General features: G+C 40.4%; 1 protein-coding gene across 17 annotated transcripts; it reads right to left on the reverse strand.

Moving 5' to 3' along the window:
* Nucleotides 1–1,203: 1,203 nt before the first annotated feature.
* CDC42EP3 (CDC42 effector protein 3) lies at nucleotides 1,204–27,366 on the reverse strand. 17 transcript variants are annotated; one of them, XM_046939058.1, is made up of 4 exons: nucleotides 24,300–24,378; nucleotides 23,565–23,674; nucleotides 21,273–21,311; nucleotides 1,204–3,210 (listed from the first exon to the last, which is right to left on the reverse strand). In XM_046939058.1, the coding sequence occupies exon 4, from the start codon at nucleotides 3,002–3,004 to the stop codon at nucleotides 2,243–2,245; it is 762 nt and encodes a 253-aa protein (XP_046795014.1). In that variant the 5' UTR covers nucleotides 3,005–3,210; nucleotides 21,273–21,311; nucleotides 23,565–23,674; nucleotides 24,300–24,378; the 3' UTR covers nucleotides 1,204–2,242. The 17 variants fall into 17 exon arrangements, with proteins under 17 accessions (XP_046795014.1, XP_046795009.1, XP_426134.1 ...); XM_046939053.1 differs by having other exon boundaries at nucleotides 1,204–3,279; XM_426134.8 differs by lacking the exons at nucleotides 21,273–21,311; nucleotides 23,565–23,674; nucleotides 24,300–24,378 and adding exons at nucleotides 4,514–4,647; nucleotides 27,224–27,366 and having other exon boundaries at nucleotides 1,204–3,279.

The raw sequence follows: 27,366 nt of genomic DNA on the forward strand, positions 1-27,366 counted from the left end.
TTTTGCCTGAAGTGGTGTTTTAAACTCAGACCACCCACCCTCATGATAAGAGCTAAGGATTCACAAATTTAAAAGTGCAACCACATAGGAAGGGAAAATTCCTGATATGGTGAGACATTGTTCAGTGAACTAAGCCAGGAAATCAACGTGACAAAGCAAAAACAACACAACTGCAACAACAGTTTTAAGAATCTGTTTCTGCTTTCCAGAGAAGACTTACATGAGGAGCCCTGCACAATACTGACTTTTCATTCAGTAAATACTTTGTGTCCTCCTCACGACAGCTGAAGTTGGTCTACGCAGAAAATGTCTAATTCTGTACTTCACCCAAATTTCCTCTATGCTAACTGACAGATTTTTCCAATGAAAGTTTTGGCGTGAAGTCTCATTAAGTTCTAAAACTGCAGATCCCATTAAAAACACATGGTCAAGCAGATTCTTGAACCTGCTTTTCAAAATACTAAATTACTACAGTGGCAGAAGCACCATTCTTGTTCCATCAAAGCACTGGAAATTAGATCCAGGCTTATACAAAGTGAGTATGATGTTGAAGGCAATTAAGCATTATCTTATAAATAAAAACAGTTCTTGGGCATTCTGTATCTCAGTTCCTCATTTAATAGAATAACATGGAAGAAAGCACGTCTCATCAATACACAATAATATAACTGCTTGACTGGAAAGAATAATGACTGTCCTGGGCAAAATTGCTCCCATAACACACTGAAGGAATGGAATTAGCTGGCCTTGCCTCCCTAGAAATTTTGATTTTAAAGCTGATATATATTAAATCCTCCATGATTTACACATTCTGATTGGAATGATACAGACGCAGGAAGATACAGATACAAAGTAGTTATAAGACCAGGATCAGTTTACAAACTGTATCAGGATTTCAGCCTTCACTGAAAGCTGCAGGAACTTCACCATTAACTTCACTGTGACTAAAATAATACCGAAGCATTACTTTTTGATTTCCTACTACTTAACAAAATCAGTTACCCCAAAAGGTCCTATGTGCTTGGAGTTTGCCCTTACTACCCAGGAAGTAAATTGGATTGGAGAAGTCAAATGAATGGAGACAGTTGAACTGATCTGCCCCGCACTCCAGTATTTTCACAACTCTACTGCAGTCTGTTTTAATACAGCAGAACACAAAATTGTTTATTTTTGTGAGGCTATGTACTGAATCACAAAGACATAGTAATTTAATTGGCTTTATTGTATTGCACAAGATATCTATGCAATCCATGTAGATACTGTATTAAAGGATCCATGTTTCCCAAAACATTGCCTGTTGCAGCACACATCACAAGCATTGTGAATAACCAGTGCCTTCTTGAAAAATCAGTTTTCTGTTGCAAGTTTAAGCATGTGTGGCAATAAATGAAGAAAAAAAGCAAGGAGTATCAATACATATTTGTTTTCAAACACACAAATATACAATTTTCAGAAGAGCACCAATAATGTCAAGCAATTATTTTGATGAGATACTGTATGTGTAGGTTCCACAGTAAAAAGCCAAGATACACACAAAAATATATTTCAACTTCTAAAATAATTTAACCATCGTATTTTGCATGTGTCACCTGTTTACAACACATCATTTCATATACAACATCAGGCCCAAAGCCTCAAACTGTGAAAATTCGTGCATACTCAAAACAGTTGACACTCTGAAGCTGAAAAAGCCTTCAACTGTTTACATCTGGATACAGAGCAGTATAAGGCTGCAGAAATAGTTACTGCGAAGGTATAACAGAAATGGTACTAGGGAAAATGAAGAAAAACACAACCAAGACCCCAAGCACAAGGTTCTTGAAAGAGACCTACACGTAAAGTGATGTTGCAATAATTTATAACAGTGAATAATTAATACCAATCTCCTTTCTGACACTTACAGAGTCTCATATATTCAGAAGCCCATAGAAGTGAACTAACCAAATGTCACGATCAATATCATCCTCAAATTCTGTTTAAGTTTCTGATCATTATACTGGTACTTAAAAACATTTTATATTTGCTGAAAACTGTTCTTAAAATTTACCTTCCTGTCATGAGAATTTAGTGTCATAAAAATTATGAAAAACAATAGGTAAAAAAATAGTACTTTATGAATATTTTTAGAAAACCCGTCAAACAGCTGCAAATACAGCTGATTTTTAAGTGTCTCTTCTCTTGAACTGTGTTTGTTTATTTTTGTTTAAGTGAATCACTTCTAAGAAAGCAAGGAGTACCAGCTCTAAGATTTATTCTTGTCCATTACATTGAGGACCTCATCCAAAAGTGAAGGTCCCAAGTCAAGTTGTAATGAGAGAAGAGAGCCTGCAAGATCTGAAAGGGATTCTTCTGACTTTGTCTTGGTTAGTTCACACGAAAGTCGGCTATCTTCAAACAAATCAACTGTTTGCCAATCAGTGCATCGTTCAGAAAAGCTGGATGAGTTACTGTCTCTACCATTAATAAAATGCGATGAAGAACCATTTTGCTCCCATACGTCATCTTTGTATGTTTCTCCGTTCTCCGTCTGTTTACTTTTCTCCTGCAACTTTTCTTCAATTACTGGCTCACAGCTAACCCGTGGGTTTCTTGATGACCTGATGGATTCTTGCTTTGAATTAAACGTCACTGGTGACAATAAGGGCAACATGAGGGCTTGAGAACCCCCAATGGCAGGAAGGGAAATAGCATTTTTGAGCACTGGGGATGGAGTTTCTGTAAACATGGATTCCGAAGTGCTGTTTGCCCTTAAGAATTCACTGTGGCCACCAGATTGGCTAACTCTAGTTTCTCCTTCATTTCCAGGCAATAATTCATAGTTTCCCTGCAAAAAGGAGATGTCCCCAAAAACATCATGTTGTCCCTCTTTTCCAATATGTATGGTGTGACGAAAATCTCCAAGTGGTGGACTGATCATATCAGGAGACAAGATATCCCTTAGTTTGAATTTCTTCCCTTTCTTATTGTTAGCGGCTTTCAAGTAGATGGGTGTCTTGGCTGGCATCTTGCTTGTAGATTCTAGAGGAGTTGTTGTTTAAAAAAAAAAAAAAAGGAAGAAAAAGGAGAAGTCTCTTACAAAGCCAGTTCTTCTCAGGAGACCTTCAGTGTGACCTATGATACATCATCATCTTGTACCAATCCTGCACATCAAGTCCCCTTCTTCTGAGGCAGGGAACTTCAGGGTATGTGAATGTCTCCCGCTGGAGGACTCTGCAAGATGGAGCACAAGTTTCAGGCCAGCTAGCAAGCAAATGTCCTACTTCAAGAACTTGAGAAGACCTGCATGGGATACAAAATCAGGTTATCATTAATTTTTCATGGTTCATTCAGTCCTGTTTTCACACACACAAAAAAATTAGCAATGGTACTGACAGTTCCAGTCTACAGATTAACATTATGATGTTTCTTCCCTTCATTAGGCAGGATAAAAGGGTTTAAGATTAACAACGGCTAGCTAACCTTTCTCTGACTTTATAACTTGTTTTGAAGTCAGAGTTTCTTAGACACGGTTGCTGAGCACAGTTCATTTGGTAAACTTCACTATCTGAATCCTTCTTCTCATACTGGCATTCAAAATGCTGGTCTTCAAGTGCAAACGCAGAAACTGATTTATGACATTCCACAACATTAAGCTTTTGGTAGACCCAGGAAGACTAACAAAGTCACTCAAGCAATTTTATTTTTATTTTTTTATAAATGGAAGTAGATCACCTTGGATTTCAGAACTTTTGATATCCTCATTTACTCCTGGAACAAACCGTCACAAATAGCTTTTCTGATAAATGCGCTCATTAAAAGGATAATTATAGGCAACTGATGAAAGTGTTGGTCCATGTCCTCAGTTACAGATATCCAAACATGTTTTAGAAGGGATTGATTCTTGTGACCATAGTCTTTAGACTACAGGAATTCTACACAGCAATTAGTTTTAGACTGTAGCTCATGAGCTATGTAGGCCGCGAGGCTATGGCGACTCAGAATTGCTCTGTACAACCAAATCATTTTTAAATAAAGTTTGCCTACTAGAATTTTGTCTCTGAAAAGTCTGATAAAGCTGTCCAGAAGGGTTAACAGGCTACTGAGTCCATCAGTTATTGGAAAAAATACTCTTTACTCATACTTTAATGGTGTGATTCTTTGCTCAGGAATCAAGAAAGGATACTGTAAGAATCTCATTTTTATCCTGGGCATCTTTGTACACTTCCCAATTCAGTCCAGGGAGAAGAGCATTACAGGCCATTCCTCACTAAAATTCTCAGCCCCAAATCTCTTACACTGTCCATTTCCATCCTAATTCTGTAAAGTGGTTTGCAGTTTTTTCCACAGAAATGCATCTCTCTGTGCAATACATAAAGAGAAGCCATCTATATTTTTGCTTCATTTTATGCATGCCCCAGCAGAGATGTTCCTTCAACAAATTAAGCCCAGCAAGAATCATCAGTTCTAAAGCTTTGTACTGGCAATAAAGCCAGATGGCCAAGAAGAATTTAAGCATTTTCACAAATCCTCTAACCTGAGTAATTAGTTCCTTCAGTCGGGTGCTTAACTGTGCATCACAAGGGGAGCTGGGAATCTTGCCAGGTTAGCATTTTGATTTTTGATTTCCACAAAATATCTCCTGCACTTCAGATACTGCTGAAAATTACTCTGCACAGAAGCACAACAGATATAAACAGAAAACACTGTCATACAAAATAAGCCCGATGTCCTATGAATGCAGAGAACATTTGATACTTTTGAGCTCAATTTTGAAAATGCCATTGCTTGCAGTCCTGCACAGCTTCCCTCTAAACAAAAAAGCTAATTCATTAGGATCTACAGAATACTAAGAGATTCCCCTTACATACCAAAACTCCATCTGCTTAACTCCCTTTTGCATCTTACAATCTATGAAGTCCTAAATAAGACTTCTGCTTGTGCCACACATCACAGAACAAAACTGATTACTCAAACCTTTCAGATTTAAAACAATGAAATAAAGTAGTAAAATAAAATCACCGCACTGTTTCATGCCTCACCCTACCCTGGTTATCACTCTACCCTTGCAGCCAATTTAGGAACCCAACATCCTCAACTGTACAGAGATTGTATGTGGTTTAAAGTGAAGCCTAGTGGTTGCTAGTTTCAAAGTGAAAGACCAATTCTATGTTTTATTCAAATCATAGTTTAGAGGAAAAAAATGCAAACACACAAAACCCTGCAATGGAGCAAACTTTTGGGCGTCCAGATAGTTGTTAGTTCCTGCACTATAAGAAAGTCCAGTAAGGGGCAGTGTAAAACCACAGTACCTCAGAGGATGCTGCAAGAGACTTCAGTGCCAGGAATTATAATCCCTCTCTACAGAGCAGCCTTCCACATGGCCAGTGCAAAAAAGATTTTACATATGAAGAAAGCATTCAAAATTATACACTTCCTGCAAGCATCATTTGCTCTGCTAAAAACAAAAGCTACCTTTGCTGCAAATTTCATGAGCCACCCTATTGAAAATCCTGAGATTACAATTTGTAGGCAAAAGATAAGGGCTCTGTATTAACCAGAGGGTCAACATACAGTATAACCTAGACATCAGAGCAACTTCCTTTCTGCATATTTACCCTCTTTGTCACTGCCCAAAGAACTGATTTTAAGCCTCTCTGACCAGCTGAAATATATCATCAATCTGGAAATAGTCACTTATCTTAAAATACCATTTTTAACCATATTTACTTCATAATTAAATAAGGAAAAACCTGTATCAGTATATAACACGGATTTTTTTAAAAAAGAAAGTAGTCTTTGGTAAGAAAATCTGACTTTGGTGAGTGAAGAAAGATACAGAAAGACCAAGCTCCCACAGGTAGAATTGCCAACTGCTAGATCAAGTACTAGATCAGGTTGCCCAGGGCTCCATCCAACCTGGTCTTGAACCCCTCCAGGGATGGGGCATCCACAATCTCTCTAGACAACCTATTCCAGCACCTCACCTCCCATTCACAGGAGATGTGCTCCAGCCTTTTGATCATCTTCATGGCCCTCCTCTGGACCCTCTCCAAAGGCTCGACATCCCTCGTGTACTGTGGGCCCCTGACTCCGATGCAGTACTCCAGATGGGGCCTCAAGAAGACAGAGGAGAGTGAGACAATCACCTCCCTCACACTGCTGGCCACCCCTCTTCTGACACAACCCAGGATACAGTTGGCCTCTGGGCTGCAAGAACACATTACTGGTTCATGCTAAGCTTTTCATCAACTAGGACCCCTAAGTCCTTCTCAGCAGGGCTTCTCTCAAGGAGTTCATCTCCCAGCCTATATGCATATCTGGGATTACCTCCACCCAAGTGAAAAACCTTGCACTTTTCTTTGTTAAACCTCATTAGGTTAACACGGGCCCATTTTTGAGTTTATCAAGGTCCCTCCAGATGGCATCCCTTCCTTCTGCTGTATCAACTACACCACTCAGCTTGGTGTCATCAACAAACTTGCTGAGGGTGCATTCAATCCCATCATCTCTGTCGTTGATAGAGATGTTAAAGTACTGCTCCCAGGACAGACTCCTGAAGGACACCGATTGTCACTGGCCTCCACCTGGAGATTGGTGAAGCTGTGCTGGCTGTTTTAGAAGAGCCTTTTTTGATAAATTTCATCTCAGTAACCAAGTGACCACTTAACCAAACTGAAAAGCAGAATGAGAAGTTATCAGAAAACCAAACGCATAACCAAAAATCTACAGCCTTAGACTGCCAGCCTACAGTAGAAGACTTCACTTAGAGAATAATCTGAGAGGATTTTTCTACCAGTTTAGGAGATGTCTAGATCTCCTTCTTTGAACAAGATCTGAGCATGAGCTAAGACAAAAATTTCAGCCCAGTGAAAATTAGACTTTTAGTTTGGCTGTAGCTCCAGCTCATTTTCATTCCTATCACTTCACACTCTCATGTAAGTGTTTTGCTTGGTAACTAAGGCCAATATTTTCAGAGGCACTTCTCAAATTGCCTTGTGAACCTTCTGTCCACTCAGCAACTACCTTCCCCACAGCTTGAAGCTTTCAATGGATGCCTCAGTCTATTTCACAGGCTATCAGCAAGTATCTCAACATCTAAGCCTACAAACCAGAAACAAATTAGGGTCCTCGTGCAAAAATTTTTTTCTGCACAAATCCCAAGAGACCTAGGTCCTTAGGCAGGGTCCTAGGTAAGTAAATGATAGAAATAAAATCCTGTTTCCACAGAGCAGGACAAGAAGCCAGGTTTTCTGGGAAGCCTATGGGCTTTCTTTAGGTCAATCCCTGGCAAGGATTCTGCCTTATGTATCATTGGCTAAAATCATTCAAAATTTACAGGAACCCATTTCCAAAGCATCATAAAAAAAAAGCAGGAATAACCACATAGAGCAAGTCACTAGGAAAAAAAAAAAGACAATATGTACATTATTTACATAACCAAATGAAAAGGCAATAACACAGCAAAAGACAGAGATAAGCTATACAGTAAGCTGGTGACTTCTCTATATAATGAAATACCTGCAAACAGTCCTATGAGGCTTTTGAGGTTCATTCTCAAATTTAGCTACCAGTAGTTCTCACCAGCATGAACTGTTGAGACCTGCCTTGTCCATGCTGATACTTCCAATATGCCTGAAACCACATCAGTACAAACAATGTTTTTATAACAGAGGCTTGAAGTCATACAGTCACAGTTCCTGAATGTGGGTAAAACTAACTAGCAGAACAAATAACCAGTCTACAGGTACAAGAAAATCAGCAGATCATGCACAACAGAGCTTACCTCTCACATTCTTGTGGATGTAGGTGTCTATCAGCTGGCAGCCTCTACAAATGAGGCCACAACTCCATCTACTTCTAGATCAATTCATCAGTGAGCCTTTGCTTATACAACCACCACTTCCTGAGTAAGCATAACCAAATCAGGTAGTAACACTTCCTCTACAGATTGTTCATCTAAGTTTACTTGGTTTCTAAGAGGCCCAGCCTCTGAATTCATCTGTATTAAAATCAACCACCCTGATTGGATTAAAAGCCCTTACCCTTCTGTTGCTCCCTTCTTCAAAGAACTTGCACCCATCTGATTAAAGCTACAGATTTAATTACTCTATTAAAACAATCAGGCTAATCACACTTCAGTACAACTAATCTTCTCCAACTGTATTCACTCTAGTTTCCTATTCTATCTCATCTTTACATATGCCTTTTAGAAAACGAAGGGAAAATACACACACAAAACCCACTAACAACAAAACAACAAACAACACGAACAATAAACAGAAAATCCCAGTCCTTCCCAAACTGACAGAAACACAAGTCAAGGGGGACCCTACAATACACTTCATTCATGTCTCCATTTTCCTTCAAAGGTCTAAGTAGCCTGCTAATCCCTGATGTTCATTCTCTCTCCACTTAAAAGTCCCTACATGTGCAGACTGCCTACAGTAATTTACTCTGCATAGGCTAGTCTTCAGGGAAAAGGCATCCATTTGTACCCTAAACACAGTTTTTATGTTTGTTTGTTTTTTAATACACGTTCTGCAACTTCTTTCATCCTTCTTTAATACATAGTAAACAACACAAACATCTCAATCTCTAGACATACTTTCTGGAACTTAGATCACTTCCCAGCAATCTCTTTTTCTGGTCCTCCTCCCGCTCATTCATACCTTTCTTTAAATATGCCCCAAAGTAGACGATCTTCAAACTGAGATCTCATTTTCTCTCTTAACAGTGTATCTGCATTTTTCTTTTAATATCACAACATAGTTGGCTTATGTTTAGTATGTGGTCTACTAAAGACCTATCCTCTTTAGTGAAGAACAGTTGCCTAGCCAGTTATTCTACATCCTCTTCATGACTACTGCCTCCGCAGCAAAGCCTTCCAACTCTCTGCATTGCATTCTATTAATTGCAAACACTTTAAATTGTGAGGATAATTTTAAATTTTAATCTGGGCCTCTTCACTACGTGGGTTTATCATCACCTACAGATATAATAAGCATACATTTCAATCATTCATAAAAACATCACGTTGCAACAGATATGATGATAGCACTAGAATTCCTCCTGCTATATCTTTCCAGATTAACAGAGGTTAAAAACTCCATGTTACTACTACTTGAAGTAGCTTGAATTTTGAAACAATTTTCTGCTTGGACGTAACTAAAAGGAGTGGGTAAGGAAATGTGAATATACTCCATGATACAGATACATTATTGAATGACAAGAAAAGTCTGGAAAACTTCAGCTATACATAACACAAGCTGAGGAGAAATAAAATAATAAATAAAAAGCAGAGGACTGTCAGCCATATTTCCTTCTGACTTTCCCTTTCCAAGATAAGAAAATCACCTGAGGAAACATTTTCATCTTCCTTGCTGTGAACACTTTTTCCCAGGTAAACTGTATGGATAAATAATACACTGGCAATGAGCATTCCTGAAGAGGCGTTAGTTGTCATTTAATGCAAGCACAGAGACAGACTGAATACAGTGTCGTTTCCTTCAGGTATCTTCCATTTGTCCAGCACCTCCCACCCCCAAACAGGTTTATGAATGAACAGAATCCAAATTCCTGAAATTATTTTCAGTTGTTGACTGCCTTAAATCTTGACAACCTTTCCCTGCATAATATCTTGTCAAATGGACCAAGCTAGAGTAAATCATATTAACAAGGAAACACCTCCAACTATAAACCATTAAAGTATGTGTGCATTATACTGAAATGAAGCCAACATAATTATAAATAATTGGAGGATAAAATTAACTGTGAAAACAAACAGCTGTACCAGCACAGCTAGAAGGGGCTGCTAAAGTCACCTAATTTGGGACTGCTCTCTAATGTGAGCAACTGGCCCCAGTCTCCAGTTATTTTGTTCTATATCAGTCTGTGAGATTACAAAGGCCTTTTATCAACCAGCAACCTTCACCCCTGTTAAGGTACTTGAATATTAACCAAGCCATTTCTCAGTAGCCTTTTTTGATCGAAGTGAACAGGGGGAATTCCTCGTGTGGTGACGGTGGGGGAGTAATTTTAGGCCTTCAAATATTGCTTTCTCTCCTTTGAACCCTCTCCAATTTTCCAACAGCCTTTTCAGAGCAGATCAGAATTAGTGACAACATTCTCATACAGCACACACTCCCCAGCAGCATACACAAAGAAATAAAATCACTTCTTCCTTTCCATCATTCCTCCTCATTTATAAGCAAGGTCAAATTTCTATGTCTATCTTTACCATCTTACAACAGGAATTTTCCAGTATTTACGAGCTCTTTGATAGCAGTACTGCATCACAAACCCTTTAAGATTTCTTCTGCTGATGTAACAAAAAACAGTTCTCTAAGCAGAATGAATTCTATTAGCAAAGTTAGCAACTTGTTACCAGAGTCACTTGTAGCTGCAGTGTGAGTTACTCCATCCATTTTTTAAGGATGGAGATAAGCTTATATTCATCTAACCAACAAATCTGGCCAGCACAGCTAGCGGTAGTGCTCATACTATGCCATTTGTCCAGTAAGATTCTATTCTTTAGAAGAAAAAAAAAAAAGGCTTTCCAAGCTATTGTTCTCCAGCAAGTAAGCTGCATTGATGTTCCTCAGAATAAAATGCAAGGCCATAACTCAGAAATAGAAAACATTCTATTTGAATGTGCTCAATTGCCTTCTCATCAACACACATCCTCAGTCTCCATGATCTGCACATTTGTACTGCAATAATTTTATGCGTAGACTGCTCAAGAAAACACCATAAACCCCAGTGTTGTATAAGACCACTGGATGATTTCAAATGAAATACATTCCTCTCTGATGCCAGTGTCCTCCTGACATTTACTCTAAGATTCTCAATGTGTTTAATATGTTCTTTGTTGACATTACAGAGAACTAATGTTTTAAAAATTTGGCTGTGAGGCAATACTGAGTCAAATGCCTTACAGAGTGTGGGTTGTGTGTGTGTGTGTGTGTGTGTGCAGTTGTGCTTTTAACCACTTACTGAATGTTTTTTAAAATACCCATTAAAAAAAGTACCCAGCAGGCTTTGGCCACAGCCTTCTTCTAGGTTTGAAAACTTTGCATCTTTTCTAGAACAATAAAAACCTCTTGTCTTTTCTTCTCTAGAGACAGACACGTAATGAGCTCTCTGGATTCTGCTGGTCTGCTCCATAGCCTGAAGCAGGTCTCTATTATATTCTTCTTAGCTTTGCTATCTGGTACGCTCACACACACGGATTTAATACCACATAGTTCAATCTTATCATTGGCTTTCAAAAATTGAGTGACCATGCCAATTTAGGCATAGGTACATGTCTGTACAGAGTACTAAGTACTAGCATCTTAACTCATGAAGTCTGTGAAGGTGGAGTTATGTTATATCAGCCAGGCTGTACACTGAAACATGGTCACCTTTTCTCCTATAAAGCCAGCACATCGGATGAGCAAACAGCCAGGGACCATAAACTCACAGGCCACAAGATGAAGAGGCTTAAAAATCTTGTCCACGAGTTCCCTTAGCACCACAAAAAAACTGGTGAAGAGGGATGAAAAAACCCACACCTCCAGAACCCAAGCCCGTATGCCACCTAAAAGATTGGATAACCACTCTGGCTGAAATTTCACCAGTGAAGGGAGAAGGAAGGTTTAGTCTTTAGCCAGAGAAGCTCCCTGATGCACAAGACAAGTTCACCTGAGTGCTGTTATTGCCATACAGAAAAATGAGAAGGGGCAGGACTGCCCCTTTGTAATTCTGCGCAGCTTACCTACCTAGCTTTCTCCTTTAACACAGAGGGTGTCGTTCTCCAGCCAAGCTCAGCTCTCAAAGCTGGTTTAAGTTTCCGCCCTTGTTTCCTCCCCGTTTGTTCCCAGATCCGCACTGCAGTTCCTTGTACTCTCAGCATGCAGGCAGACCTACAAGCCACAATGCAAACTGGGCACAGCAGCAGTTCTCCCCTCTGACTCAGTTTACAGTAAAGGCTTACAAACAGCTGCAGTGTGACTGCTGGTAACACTTCCAGAGAGAGTTCAAGCCCAATATAACTTGCTGTCAAATACATTCTCCTCTCACCATCCGCGTGCACACACTTGACCCCTTATAAGCCAGCTCAGCTCACTGAACTGGGTGAAAACTAACTAGGAAAGGGGTTTAAGATCACCTGGCTAGGAGTGGGACTGCTACTTCCAGCTGCAGCAACTCATCTGAGCAGCTCAGAGAGCAAAGGGTTCTGGCAGAAGGGATGAGCAATTCTTAACCAACACTTCTGCAAGATAAAATGTCCATGGATTTTTTTTACTCACTTCTGATGCAAAAATGACTTGCTACTTCCACTAGTGTCTGTCTTAGGGTTCCCAAAGCTGGCATAATCTAAAAACAAATTTTTAAATGGTATTTTTAACAGTTTATTACTATTGGTTTTTTAAATAGATCTCTAACATTTCCTTAACTGGCAGCTCCTGACAAAAGGCAACCTAAAAATAAAATCATCTTGCATGATCCCATTCAACCCAACTCCAGCCCCTTACCCACCTCCCCTCGAATTCTCAAACACTCTTCGTCTCTAAGTCAAATATTCTTTATCATCTCCTTGAAACACACAAGTGACACAGGCGTATTATAGTCACCAGTTCTGTTTTTATTCAAGTCCTCAAGTGTTTCATTTGAAGTATTTACCATCTTAAAACAGCTGATAAACTCATTTAAACCAAACTTGAGGGCCAGAGAACCCTCTATACACAAAGGTTAATTATGAAGTAGAGGTACAGAACTACAGAGGAAATTGGCACAGGACATACTTGTTGCATTGCATTGGAAAGGATGCATCCCCTGCTCTGCTGCAGTTCTGCCTTCTGCAAGGAGCAGAATGGCGATCAAGATGAGATCAAAGAGCACGGGGATGGGGTAGAAGGAAGGAAATTATTCAATGAATTAATTACAAAAGCTTTCAGTGAATTTCTTATTTGGTCCAAATCATGCTCTCCTTAAGGAATGGGGATGAAATCACAGAGCTAATAAGACTTTAAAAACTGGTCATCTGTACGAAGTGCAAAGCAGACTGTTAACACAAGTGAAGTAAATGATTTTGTTTTACTGCCCTTATATGAAACATAAGGAAAAATGTGGAAATTACTTTACTACAAGCTTAAGCTATACTTCTAACAACAACAAAATAAATCCACTATTTGAAGGTAGTTTCAGTGGAGGTAAGAGTAAGCGACAACTGAAATACACGTCATATTCTGTCTCTGCTCTGCAGCATGTCAGCAACACCTGTGACTCGCCCCAGCTGATAGGACTGCATCACGTTGGACAGCAGTTCAGTGTTCCCCATTTCCTCTTCACATCTCTTTCTGACAAGTGCTCTGTTCTGTCAACTTGAGTTGCTTATACTATATCAATCAGACTTTTTTCCTGGAATATATCAGATAGCATTGGACTACATTCACTTTCTGTGCCAACAGTTGTATTTCACATACTGCTCTTAAAATCAGGCAAGTTAAGCAAGTCTAATTTGAAAGAACTGAATATACTCAGCACTTGTTTCTTCCATGTTTGGAAGCACTACAGAGATATACTGGCAGAATACTCAGAGTGGCACTGTGCCAGTTCAGTGCTAAAACTAGTTTGACTGATGAGCAGCTGATACTTCTTTCAAACTGTAAACCCCACACATCTAATTAAGCTGAGTGAAATACTCCTGTCCCGGGTCCCAGGAAAGCCACCTTCTTGACGCTCAGGGTTTTAGCTCAGCCAGTACTCTGCTACTTTCTTCCCATTACTGCAGCCATATTTCTGAAGATAAGCATGTATGTATGACACAGCTTAAGCCAAACACCATATGAGATGACAGCGTCTGTACATAGGGATTGGACCTTGAGCTTGCATGTGCAGGCAGCATGACAGAATAATTAAAGGGTCAGAAAAAGATGCTGAATCCAATGAACCCAAGCAGACCTAATGTACTGCAACTCCTGTTCTTTAGCAGCTTTCTGAAAAGGCATTTTGCACACGTTCTTGTTCTCTCTGCTCTCTGCAGGGGCTCCAGCTCAGGATTTTGCCTAGAGACTGTAAAAGAACATAAATCCCTGTGTTTAAAGGTCAATATTTCAAAGTGCTCCAAAATGCACATTTTGTTTTTAGAAGTAATGTCAAGGGAAAGAGTACTGGCGGCAAAAGAAAACTTCTAGTAGGCAGTCACATTAGGGTAATGTAATCATGACTCACGCTCCTCACCCATTTCCTGACTGGGGTTGTGAATGATCAAAAGAACACCAGCCACAGTAATGCTGCCGCTTGTTAATGTCAGCTAGCCTGAAAGCATTACAGGCTACCAGCAAACAAACTCATTGCAGAGTATCCTATTTAAAGCCTAGCATAAATTGACAAAGACAAATGCAGTGGTGTAATACCATACTCAACCAAAACAACAACTTGCCCTTGGTGAAAATAGCAAGTTACGACTTTTTATGTTTTATGAGTCCTCCTATCTAAATAAAATCTCACACACTTTAAAAGACCGTAGGTCCTTGGGATGCAAACAGAGAGCAACACCCATTTGTTTGTTAGTCTGTAAGGAAATACGTGATACACAGACCTTTTGAAGATCACAGTAAACTGCTCTAAACCTAACCCCCCACCAGAGAGACTGGAAAAGAGCACACACGCTGGGCTTAAGTAACTTTCACCGTCTAAGAGAGGCATTGCAAGAAGCAATGTCTGTCTCAAGGTTCAATTGTGTTCAGCAGGAATAAAGTGTGTGCTTAATTATGCAAATTGATGTTCATTTGTATAAAGAGCTCTTCAGCTGAAAACAAATTTCAGATCCTTCTTGGGATGTTGGTCACATTTAATTTGTTCAACACCCACATTAATGAAAAACCAGAAAGTAATCAGATGCTTCAACAGAAACTGGGCTAGGCTTCAGGTAACACAGATGATGACATCTGCAGTCCTCACGGGCCAAGCCGGGGATGAGTTCACACTTCTCCCTCCCTCCCACCCTCAGGGGAGAGGTTCGTTCTTCTTTACAAATGCCAACTAACTGCTAACTATGCTCTTCAGCAACAGCCTTCGTGTTCCTCCTGCAGCCTCCTACAAGGGATATCAAAGGGAAGAGAAAGCCCGAAGCTGACCATTAATTATATCACCCGTTGCCCATACATTGTCCATACAATTCACAGTGAGCGACAGGAGCATTCCACATCCAGCATACTGAAAAGACTTATACTGGATTTCTGATAGCCAAATTCCACCTGAGTTAACCAACACACCTGGCTTCCGTTAGTGCCTCAGCTTGCCTCTCACAAACAGCATTTTGCCCCTCACATGACACAAAGTACTGTGCTGACCAGTAGAAGCAGCATTCACACAAGGCAGAAGTTACGCTTAGGTTTGGCTAAACGAACACCAGCTAACTACACTAAGCCTATGCTTCATCTAGGTGTACTAATTACTTCATGGTTGAGAGAAACTAATTCTGAAACCAACCACGCGCATATGAAGGCCTTTACATGGCATTGTAACGCTTGCTGCAAGACTGTTATAACTCTGCTTGGTCATCATACATCTTATTTACACACCTGTAACAGCACAGAAATGAGGTGCAGCAATCCCCGTGGGCATGGATGCACCTCTCCCTTGACCCAAGCGTGAGCTGTTACCACATGCTCTGAGTAGCTCCTGTACCAATTCACACACCTGGGATGGAAGGCACTGGGGTGTAGGCAGACAAATAAAAGAATGTTATTCTGAGACCTACTTTACCACGTAAAGGGCACATTTATTTGCTTAATCCTTTAATAGGTAGGTGAGACGAACTTCTGCTTTTACTAACAGCTATTTAAAAAACATTTCTAATGGCCCTTGCAAGCTCCAGGGAGTCAAAAGTCAAGTCATGGGAGGAGTGATATCTTGTTCAGTACGGTTTACTATCCAAATGACATTTAAGGAAACGTGACACGTGGTAGAGCCCAGGACAGACACCCACAGTACTAACAACAACCTCTGCTCAAACACTGGAGGGAAAAAAACAAACACCAAACCTCAGAAAATAAAAGCAATGTACAGACAGTGAGAACCCAAGCCACAGCAGGGCATGCCCTGGTATTCCTGATGTCCTTAGTGTAGGCAAGTGGAGCAGAAATTAAGATTAATTTCTTGGGCCTGAGAGCAAACTGAAATCATATCCAGGCATAATATCCGCTATTCAATACTGTAATAATGCAACAGGATTGTCTTAATTTAAGGCACAGCGTGGCTCTCTCTTCTCTTATAAAAGTCTGTGCTGTTTCTTATGACAGAAATAGCATCTGTAGAAACACAAGGAACCTACAGTCTTTAGCTATTAAAATTACTGTTTAAGTTTTATATGCCTGTTTCCTACTGCCTCCCATATCGCCATTATACAGTATTTCCTACTCAATACAGATAAACTTTTTTTTTGCCAAAATCTCTGTAAACATTCAGTTTTGAAGCTAAAGATGAGTAATTTCTCTATGCAATGAGAAAGTACTCTTTTGCAACTTAAGTCAATACGTAGCTTTCCAGTTATTCAGAACCCACCTAACTGCATACATGGCCTTTGAGTGAATTAATAGCAATAGAATTTTCCTTGTTCGGAACTCAGTGAAGCTTTACAGAAATAGGATTTTCTTTTTGTTTTATTCAAATCATCTCAGAACACAAAGCACGCTAAATACAGGTTATCCTACAGTAACTCAAATTTATATATGTCCTGAAACAGAAATCCTGCTGCAGGCATTGCTTCTAAGCTTTTGCCATTCCTGAAAAGACCATAATCCATTCACTTGAGAGAATGAAAGTGGGAGGTAGAGACAATTTAGGAAGCAAAGTGAAGAGAGACCAAAACAACCACGAAATAAAGAAATATTTACACCAGTCAACCAAAACTCCAGATTCAACTTATTACCATCTTGCTGTAGAGCAGTTAACTTTCATTAGTGTCCAAGCTCCCAGTTTAATCTCTGCAGACATGATTAGGAAAGCTCACACCTCCCCAGGTGTTCCACACTGCAACAGGGAAGGCAACACCAGCCAGCATGCCAACACAGGTTGAAAGGGCATTACTTCTTAAAACAAAACAACAATATTTTTGTTTCTAAAATTGAGAATAGCTGAAAATTCAGACAGATCTTTACCTTGAATTTTGGTGGTTACGCTCCCGGTGACTTATTTTCCAACAATATGAACTAAATGTTGTTTTAGAAGTTGACCACGCCTAATGAATAATGAAATTCCCTTCACACCTCTTGCTATTTACTTTTCTCATGTAGGAGAAGATATAGAAAGATTTCCTGTGTGTTTTTCCAGACACCAAAATATTCCTCTTGGACTCTCCATTGAAAGGCTGCCATATGCTCCTAGCTCAGACTTAGCACTCATATCCTCAGAAGAACACAGAGGAGGAGTTTACCAACATAATAAACATCTCAGTTCACATGCTTCATTTAGAAAGAAACAACTCCTCACCCTAGGAAGTACAATGAACTCCCATTTCTGTTCTTTCTGCTAACACATTCCCGAACTAAGTGCAAGAAGCAACCATGAAACTAAATTAACCGTTTGAAGCACACTGCCATATAGCAGGCACTGATTACTCTTTTCAGATAGACTAAAAGTACAAAAGGTTTACTTTTTGAGAAACTTAATTCCCATCTACTCTCTCTCTCTTAGCAGTAGTTAAATGAGTGTAATTGTTAGAGGCTGTAACTAATGTAAATCAAATCAGAATGAGGGCTTTTGTTTCGTTAAATAGATTACAAGATAACAAAAATGATACAACTGCAATGGGAGAAGGACAGTTTGTACAATATCCAACAAAGGCATTTCCTCTTCTAATCAATGGGATCTCGGAGCAGGCCAAAGATGATTTCTTATACACCAGCTTAATGTGCCTGACTTCATTGAAATTTTTACCAATCTGTACATAGTAAAGAGTGATGACACAGTCACACTGAGGATGTTCCATACAGAAGTTGTGGCATACCCTTCTACTATTAGATACAACTTGTGTAGGCATTCTACTCAGCAGAAGGACTTTCAACCTGCCTTCCCAATGGATGCTTTTTAAATCTTTGCCTTTAATTTATCCATTTCAGTCGGAGAATTACTCTCAAATGACCTGCACTGGAAGAATGAGGATCAAAGGGAGGAGAGGAAATGAGAGGAAAAATGTGATTTGCTCATACATAATCATCAGCATGGCACATGAACATCAGAAAGCTGCTCAGGCTTTAACAGTAGCCAAATTCACAAATTCAAGATTAAAATTTTGACTAAATCACACAGGCCACACTTTTATGATGGAAGATATGTGCTCAGAAACAGTAGCAAGAGTTCTGCAGGCCAGGACAGACAAGCAGCTGAAGCAGATCTTCTTGTGCTGAGGTCAAAAGGCCTATTGCAATCCCCTACTGCATAACAGAGCAATGACAAGGGAAAGGAAAATTCTGTATTTGGCCATCATTATGTCCATCCCTGGTGGCCAAAATTCCAGGAGGATGTCACTAAAGAAAAGAGCCGTTACGCTAGATAATTCACAGAAACAGACCCATGGAAAATTGAATCTGCTCAGCTACTTTGAAAATGAAGTGATGAGTTGATCATGGGCTGTAACTAACTCATATGGAATAAAAATATAATAAGAGAGTACATCCAGCTTCCAGCCACCGAATTATGCTATTACGTATGCTTGCTAGCATGTAGCTAGAGAAAGGAAGAAAGAAAATATATTTTCTCTGAACAATAAGAACATTTTAGCAGGGCTTGCAGTGGATTCTCTTTTTATTAATTAATTAATTTATTTATCAACTTTAACACTTTTTCCCCCACAGACAAACTGCTCATGGTCTCACTCAAACAATTCAGGAGCCACACTGACACAGAACATGGTAAAGACTCAGGAAAGGCCTACAGATTGTGATAGACACATTCCCTACCGTCTGTTTGGGCTTTTAACATTCAAGGTATGAACAGTATTTTCCCTTGACAAAATATGTGACCTTTCTCTTAAGGATTAAATATTTTGGAAAGTAGTTGTATCTAGAAAAAGCCATACTAATCTTTTTAGAGCCCTTCTGTCCACAAATCATGTTTTCTTGGCCATAAAGATAATTATGAAGGCTGAAAGGGTAAATTTCCTAAAAGTTATCAAAATAGAGTACTCATCAGAACTGCTGTGCTTGGAAAGTTCTAGTCTTTCAACACAAAATAGTAAAAAAAAAAAAAAAAAAAAAAAAGACCAAAAAAAAACCAAACAAAAAAACCCAACTATGTTTGACACTGCTTCAAATCCTGCGCAGAAAATTGAATAAATTATTTGCTGTCAAATTGTCATGAACAGTTTGAGTTCTACAAGCTTTAAAAGCTGTTTCTCCTCTGATGCAAGCAGAAGGGTGCCCATTTCACAACAATTTAACATGTTCAACATGAACAAGGAAAATGTAGCATTTTAAAGGTACAACTTTCAAAAAAAAAAAAAAGAGGAACTCAAATCCATGACTAAGTGAGTTCATTCAATGTCCAATATTAGACACTCAGTTCTGGAGAAAAGAATAACAAAACATAAGATGCAGCTTCATTTACTTTTACTCAAGAGAAATTGAGTAAATGCTTGAATTTTGACAACACACTAAAAATACTACCACTTATTTTCAAGCATGATTGAAATTCATGAGGTTCACATGTGCTCAGCTCTAAAGCCAGCCCTGGTCCCTCTGGGTGGCACCCCTTCTCTTCAGCGTGTTGAATGCACCACAGAGCAGTCAGAAATTCAGAAAGCCCAGTAACTACCAATGGCAACAGGAAAGAGTACAGTGGAAGAGGGGAAGAGATTAACTGTCATGCACAGATATGCAAAGGAAAAAGACATACAAGCAGGTTTGATACAGGAAAATCAACTGGAATAGAGCAGTATTTCCATGTTTAGGTTGCTTATTTGGGCATTGAAACTTCTTTTCTTACAATTTTTTCAGTTTTATGAAGATAAAATCTTTCTATTTTCAGAGATTACGTGAAAGAACTTAAAAGATTTATACTTTAATGGGTACACTTCTCACCAGTGGCAGCGTCAAAAAACTTCCAATTTCTCTGTCATTAATTCATTAGTTGCCACTCCTGCTTCTTTCTCCTCCATGTCACCAGAGTATATCCCAATAATCCAGCTGTTATTCAGCACTACAAAATACATCACATACAATGCATATTCTTCTGCAAAAGTAGAGGAATTGTTGTAGTCTCAAAGTAAAAGAAAGACAACTAAAAATGAAGTTAATTATCAGACAAAAATATGAAAGCTGCATGGTGCATTTGCTGCTTGAGTATCACTTTCACTTGGAGAAGTAATGTTTCTTCTTATCTATCTCATAAATTCCTTTAGGAACTCCTACAGATTCCTAACCTACTTAGGCTCTTGCTATTGTAACTCTTCTTCTTCAGGACCAGAAATAACTATTTTTAAGAGAACTGTACAGGCCACTCTGCCATAAAACAGATGCCTTTCTTTTCTTCGCTGTTGACCTTAGTGGATCTTATCTCAAAGATTCTGGATATGGAGATGGGTTTTCATCCTGCCTGAGGGTATGTGTAGACAAAAACAGCTGTAGAGAAAAACAAAAAGAAAAATAGTCTCCCTCCTCAACTAAAATCATACTGTGCAAGTGGAAATGAACATACAGGAAGAAAGGAGCTGCCATACAAATTACTGGCATGCTTGTCAACTACCTTGTCCCTAACAATCAATCTTCTGTGTTGTCTTCTCTGTACTGCTAATTATTTCACATATCATTAAGAAGAAACAAAGAAGAGTAGATGTGGTTACATTAACAATCCAACCTATTCAATCCAGTTTTTTTTCCAAGTGACTAGATGTTGGAATCCTCTTAATTCTAGGCAAGAAGTAAAATCTGAGCAATGTATTACTATAAATCCGTATTTTTGTGGCAACAGGAGTTCCACTGACAAGCCAGGTGTCTTGTACATTATAAACTGTGCACACACAAAACAACAGTTCACAAGAGACAACTGATCAGTTATGGCATCTTTTGGGGCAGGGAATACCATTCATTTTGTGACTGTTATAAGCATCACCTCTACTCCCCTTTCCATCTTTTACCCCAAAAATGTTTGCTTGGCCTGCAGTAAAATACAATTCCATATGTCCACATATCCTCTGTATGGACACGCTGCTTCATTCTCCATATTCTCACCTGTTTTTTAAATAGCAAAGCAGAAAAATGCTGCTCACAGAAAATGCAAGCAATGCCCCCAGACACACTGCATCTTACCTTCTTATGAACTGTGGCTATTTTTCCAAGGTCATGTGCCTGAGAGAAAAGAGCAAGCAAAGGACCAGCTTAAACTTAATGAAGAGCAACAATCTCTTGCATCTGAGCAAGGAACATGTGAGCTGCATCTGACGTGCAGGACCATCAATAGCACTATTCTTTCCTTTCCCCGTTTTACTCACCATGTAGCTCTCTCCTACTGTTTATGTCTTTCCTGAGTTGGGGTAATCCCTAACATTCTTCCTAGCAGCCATGCATCCTCAAACGAAGGGAGACAACAAATCCATGTAGCCACATACCATCCTTCAAATGAACACGGACAAGTCGTGCAAAAGCTGAAGAGAAGTGCCTTTGCAAGGATCACAGCACTGGGCAGAAACAGTATGGCTGGCCTTCACAATAAACTACAAAAGGCAGAATCTGCATTTTCTTTTTCCACCACTCTCCCTGTGACACACGCAGCTTTTGGCATCACTGATGCTTTTGCTTTATTTTTTTACATTTACAGAAACAGTACTCTCAAAAAAATGAGTCCTATCAATACTTTAAAATGTCACAGAGCATGAAAATCAAAATTGATTAAGCTATAATTTGATATCTGAACCTTAAGAAGATGGACCTAACAGATCTCTCGGGATAATTTTTAAACAAATTGAGATTATGCTTTAGTTCCCAGAAGACAGCTTAACGAAATGCAAAAATAAAGACTGAAAATTAATACTGATGGCCATTCCCCAACAGAATTCTTAATTAAAAACAGTGTCACAATGTCTGAACAAGGTGCTTTCTCTTAACAGTGGTCCGTAACATTGAAGACAGTATTTGTGGTGTACATCTCAAGCAGAGGAAGGAGAAAAAGCAGAACAAAAGATTCACCTCAAGCCCCACTACAACTTGGGCTAATCTTTGGCCGAGCTTCAGATCTAATTTATCCAAATCCGACGAGTAAACAGAATTAAAAGTTAAACTAAATAAAAGTATACACCAAACCAGATTAACTGAGTCAAAAAGATAAAGTTTGTGGTTTCTAGAATATACTTAAGATCTTCATGAAAAAGATGTATATGTATCTAAACACACTCAATATAGGTCTTAACTAGAGCTGGAGATAAACACACAAGAAAGAAGGAATAGGATGACTTTCTAATCACAACGGATTCAAGAATACAACTTAAGAGGTTAGACTTAATAAGTATTAGAATCAAGAGGAACATTAAAAAATGGTTCTGCCGTCACAAGGGTTTTTTAAGGTTCTGACTTGAAGTATTGTTTTTTCTAAAATGTAAAAGCTTTCTTAATGAAAAGAATGCATTAGTGCTGTTAAGCACTTCATGAAAATAAATATGGGAAAAATTAAACAGAAAGACAAGAATGTAAATGTGGGAAAGGAAAAAAAAAAGACAAAACAGCAACTTTGGCATTTTCTTCTTGTACTCACTTGGTATTAGTGTACCACTCGAGCATTAAAAAAAAGAAGTCTACTAAATGTCAACTATACTGGAACTGACCCAGTCACACAGCTTGAGAGAACTACTCTCTTAAAACTCAAGGAGGTGCTTCTCTAGAATTGGAGGAATAGAGTCGAAGAAGGAAAAGTTAGGAAATCCCAATATCTTGTTAATTTTGCATCCATTAGTTGAATCCTTCACCATCTACATTAGAACACTGTGCAGCACAACCAAAAGGGTATGACAGGGAAGGACCCTCTGCCTTAGTTTATCATTTCAGATACATCCTTTCTTTTGCTACTTCTCACCTCACTCATCCCATGTATTGTCTGAGGCAAGAGGGCCTGAAAAGTAACACCTCACAATAATACCCTTATGTATCTATCACCATATTCCCCAGACATTTTTTGATTTAGGCATACTTGCTTTTGCCATCATTGACAAGCTTTTCACACAGGCTTTCTGGATTTGTTTCACTTCACTGTTATACTATAAAGATTTTTCAATGGGGAAAAAAAAAATTCAGACTAGAAGTTTGCTCGTTTGCTATTTTTAAGATAGGTTCTAATATTTTAGAGAAGGAAAAAACCCCAAACATTTGGAATAAAGACTCAACACCTGCTTCCTTTGTTTAAGGCACAATACAAATATTCAGATACACAAAAATTTCTACAGCGGAACAGTGAGAACCAGACTTGAAACATCTGGTATTTCAAAGGGACAGAATAAATAACAATAAAATAAAAATACACCAAGCACTACATTTTAGACTTCCCCATCAAAGACAAGAAAGCTTTATTTTTAGAAACTTCTCTACAAAATAATTTTAAAACATAAAGATTACCTTTTAACTACATCTAGACGACTTTGCAGAGACACGACTAAGCAAGTCGTACCTAGCTTCAGTGACCACAGCTTGTCATCAGCACTTGTATCTCTACAGAAGTCCAGCTGCTGTTTGCACATAAATACAGAGAAGCTCACTTAGATCATTATGAATGAGCCCCAGCACTGTAACTCACTACATCATCCCATTTAATTTCTTATCTGACTTGTTCCATGTCGACCTTTATGATAGAAATCAAAGCAGTGCATCAAACTGGATGAGCTTTCTTCTACTATGCAATGAACAACATTAACTCAACATTTACATAGTTAAGTTATAAGCTGTTGAACCACACAAGGTGAAGACTGAAACCCTTAATGTAGCACCTTGGCACCTACGAGATACGAGTCATCATGTTTTACAAGTATTGTGCAACTTGCATAATTTCGAATATAACAATATTTCAAATTAAATTTGCTAAACACACTTTCAGTAAAATAGTCTCACATAAAAAAAAACTGCTATGGTCACGAAGATAGGGTTTTTCCTAAGTATTTAACTATGATTTTCACATCTTCAGAGCTTTAGGTATTAAACTGCACTACTCTAATACGGGCATAGCCTGTACGTGGCTTACCTCCCACTTCAAAAAACAAAAACCACCCCCACAACAAAGAACAAAACACACTCAACAGTTCAATAAGCTCTCAGAAGAAAAAAAGGTACAGTCGATTATAAAAAATCATTGATTACCTTTGCTCCCGTGCACTTAACTAGTGGCTGATTCATAGAACAAACATTTCTTCCCACACCTAACTATTCCATAAACGTCAGTGAAACCCAAGTGATGGTGCAAATATAGCTTGTCACCTTGGCCAACACTGTCTACTTGTAATCATCTTACTTCATCTTGGCGGAGTGATTTATGAAGCTCTGTGTCTTGATTTAACCCTTAAACTATGAAGAAGTTGGTTCCGACCACTCCTACTACATTCTTCCCACTGCTGTCACCATGCTGGATCAATATCATTGCTAAAAGAATGCCGAATACTATAAAATACTGTATGTAAGAATTATATTCATGGGTGCCATCCAGAATTCTCTTATTTAGCACAGCACTGGAAACATACCTTCTCTTCAGCGTGAGCTTTACCTGGGCACTTACTCACTTGTAGTTCTGCCATCCAGCTCCACGCAAAAGCCTCCCCTGGTTGGTGGTGCTTCACATCCCCTCTCAATAGTCTACCCAGCAGTACGCATCAGTACCAGCTGCATGCTTTCACTGGCTAGTAACTGAGCTGCTTTGCAGCGAGAAGAAACCCTTTAAAGACAGTCTACCATCTAACATCTGCGTACCGTGCTCTTCTTATCCACGTTAAAGTTCAGGCCCAAGTTTATTTGGGAAAGGCACCTTTCTATCACACACGTGCACTAAAACCTTCAGACAAATGCCCCCCTGTAAGCGCCGTACTGGTGGGGCTGTGTTATACTTATAGCCCTCCCAGTCAGTTCCCCTGTACCGCCGGGAGGGACAGCCACACAGCTCTTCTGAGAAGGCTTCAATCTTGACAAAAGATATTGACTCTGCTGCGATTGCGATAAGGAAAGAAAAAAAGTAGAGAAGTGATGCTTTTTCTTTGTTTTTCCAAAGTTACATTTGTGTGCATTTGCAAAAATGCATGCATTTGCATGCAAAAGCCAGAAGGAGCACTACGTGACTTGGATCTATGGCAACTCTCTCTGTGAGGGTGAGGAACACGAGCACCTCTGAGCCCCCAGGACACCGCACCAGGAGAAGCAGAGAGAAGCTGAAGGCAAGTTCTACACGCAGAAGGAAATTTCTTTCTAAATACCAGCACAGTTCCCTCCCCTACCTTAAACTATTTCTCAAGACTTGGGCAGAGGACCAGAATTTCTCTGCGAGGAGTCACCTAGCTTATAAGATTATAAACCGAAGCGGCATGCGTAATTACGAAAAGCTGAAAACAAGACATGTTTTGCCACGAAACACGGCTTTCTCTGGTTACAGCAAAGCTATCGGTGGCTTGGAACAGTTTGAAACGCCTCTTTGAAGTCAGTGTGACAGCAGTGAAACGGCGCGGTGCGGAGCCACGCCGCCCCAGGGAACGCGTGGCTCCAGGCTGCCTGTCGGGCGATACCATCTCCTTCCTTTCCAAAGGCACCCAGGCCACCACCTGGCGATGCAGGCTGGCTTGACGCATCACTGAAGAAGGCAGGACTACAGGGGTAGGTAGTTGCAGCAGCCCGATTTTCACTCCTACGAGCTGCTGAGAGAACAGGAGTCGGGATTATCTTTCATCTAAGGAGGAGACGGGCCCCATTGTTTCCTTTGCAGATACTGCTGGCTTATGCTGAGGCCAGGAAAAAAATCGCTCCTTTCAGTATTATTCTACCGACCGGAGAACCTGCTCAGTTCCTCTCCCCTGCACGCTGTAATAAAAAACAAATGTTCAAAGCAAGGAATGCCTCGAACACAGGAATTTTTCGTTACTTTTCTGAACGCTTCTGCTGAAAAACTATTTTTCACGTGCCATAGGGCTGAAGAGAAGCTCAACGCTAACGCTACCATAGGCTGGACCCTTTCAGAACAAAACACTTTAAAAATAAATCCTGGCAACAGCCATCACCTGCTGGCAGACGCTTTTATGTTCAGCCAGCTGCTGAGATGCCACATCTGTCACTTCTTGCTCCCGCTATCGCGCTTTCCTTTTCTGTAGGGAAGGAGAAAATTGCGTTCCTGGCACTGCGCTGAGCATCACGATGCCTTTTTTGGTAGCTCTGTCATTCCTCCAAACATCTGAGCCACCGCACACGGATCTCAGCGTTTCTGCTGCCGCCCGCCTCACCGACCGCTCGCTCTTACATCCTCATACCTTAAAGCATCTGTTTTCCCCGAACCACGTTGCATATTTATCATCTATACACAGCTGAAAATCCTGGTCAGTGTATAAGCAATGTCACTCCCGGGCACTCTCCCCGCCTCCCGCACCCAAACGCTCCTCAAAGGAAAAGATCCGGATCGTGTTCGTTTCATTAAACATTTCATAATAAGCCCTCTTCCTATTTTTAAAGCGCAACAACGGTCCACGGTGACGCAAGTCCCAAATTAATCGCTTCCTCCACTTCGCCCTCTTTTACATTTCCATCGACGACGAAATGAGCCCCTCTCCTCGAACCGCCGCCCACAGCTCTCCACCGGCGACCGAACCCCGCACCGCCCCGCACCTCCCGGCCGGGACTCTTTGTCTGCGGGCAGCGGGAGGCGCTCCCGGCCGCCGCTCAGGTGCACACGGACGGACGGACGGACGGATGGAGGGCCGGGGGGACGCGCGGGCTCATCCCGCACAAAACGCAGACGCGGTGCGGGGCTGCGCCTCCGACACAGGACGGGAAATAGGGACCGGTGAAACCCGCAGCGGAGACAATGTAAACCCATTATCGGGGGACGAATGTAAGCTCTGAACTACGGTGATGCAGAAACACCCCGAGCCATCAGGCAGGACCGCACCCCAACACGAGGATTCATTGATGAATGCCACAGAAATGCCTCCCCCCCCTCCCTCCCGGCTCGCTGCGGGGCCGCCGCCGCCCGCAGGGGAGGCCACCCCGGTTCGGAGCTCCGCACCGGCAGCCGCCCGCCCCGCTCCCCGACTCACGGCTCTGCCGGCGGCTGCCGCCGCTCCTCCTCGCTCCTCGGCGCGGAGCCGGGCGGGCAGCGGGGCCGCCCCTCCGTGACCGGCACCTGCGAGCGCCCGTCAGCGCGCGGCCGGGCGGCGGCGGATCCCCGAGTCCCGGGGGC

The sequence above is a fragment of the Gallus gallus genome, chromosome 3 (genome assembly GCF_016699485.2).
Source record: "Gallus gallus isolate bGalGal1 chromosome 3, bGalGal1.mat.broiler.GRCg7b, whole genome shotgun sequence".
NCBI lineage: Eukaryota > Metazoa > Chordata > Aves > Galliformes > Phasianidae > Gallus > Gallus gallus.

Excerpts from the sequence above, each read along its gene's own strand:
- CDC42EP3 (XM_015283755.4), bottom strand. The coding sequence starts at position 3,004 with ATGCCAGCCAAGACACCCATCTACTTGAAAGCCGCTAACAATAAGAAA.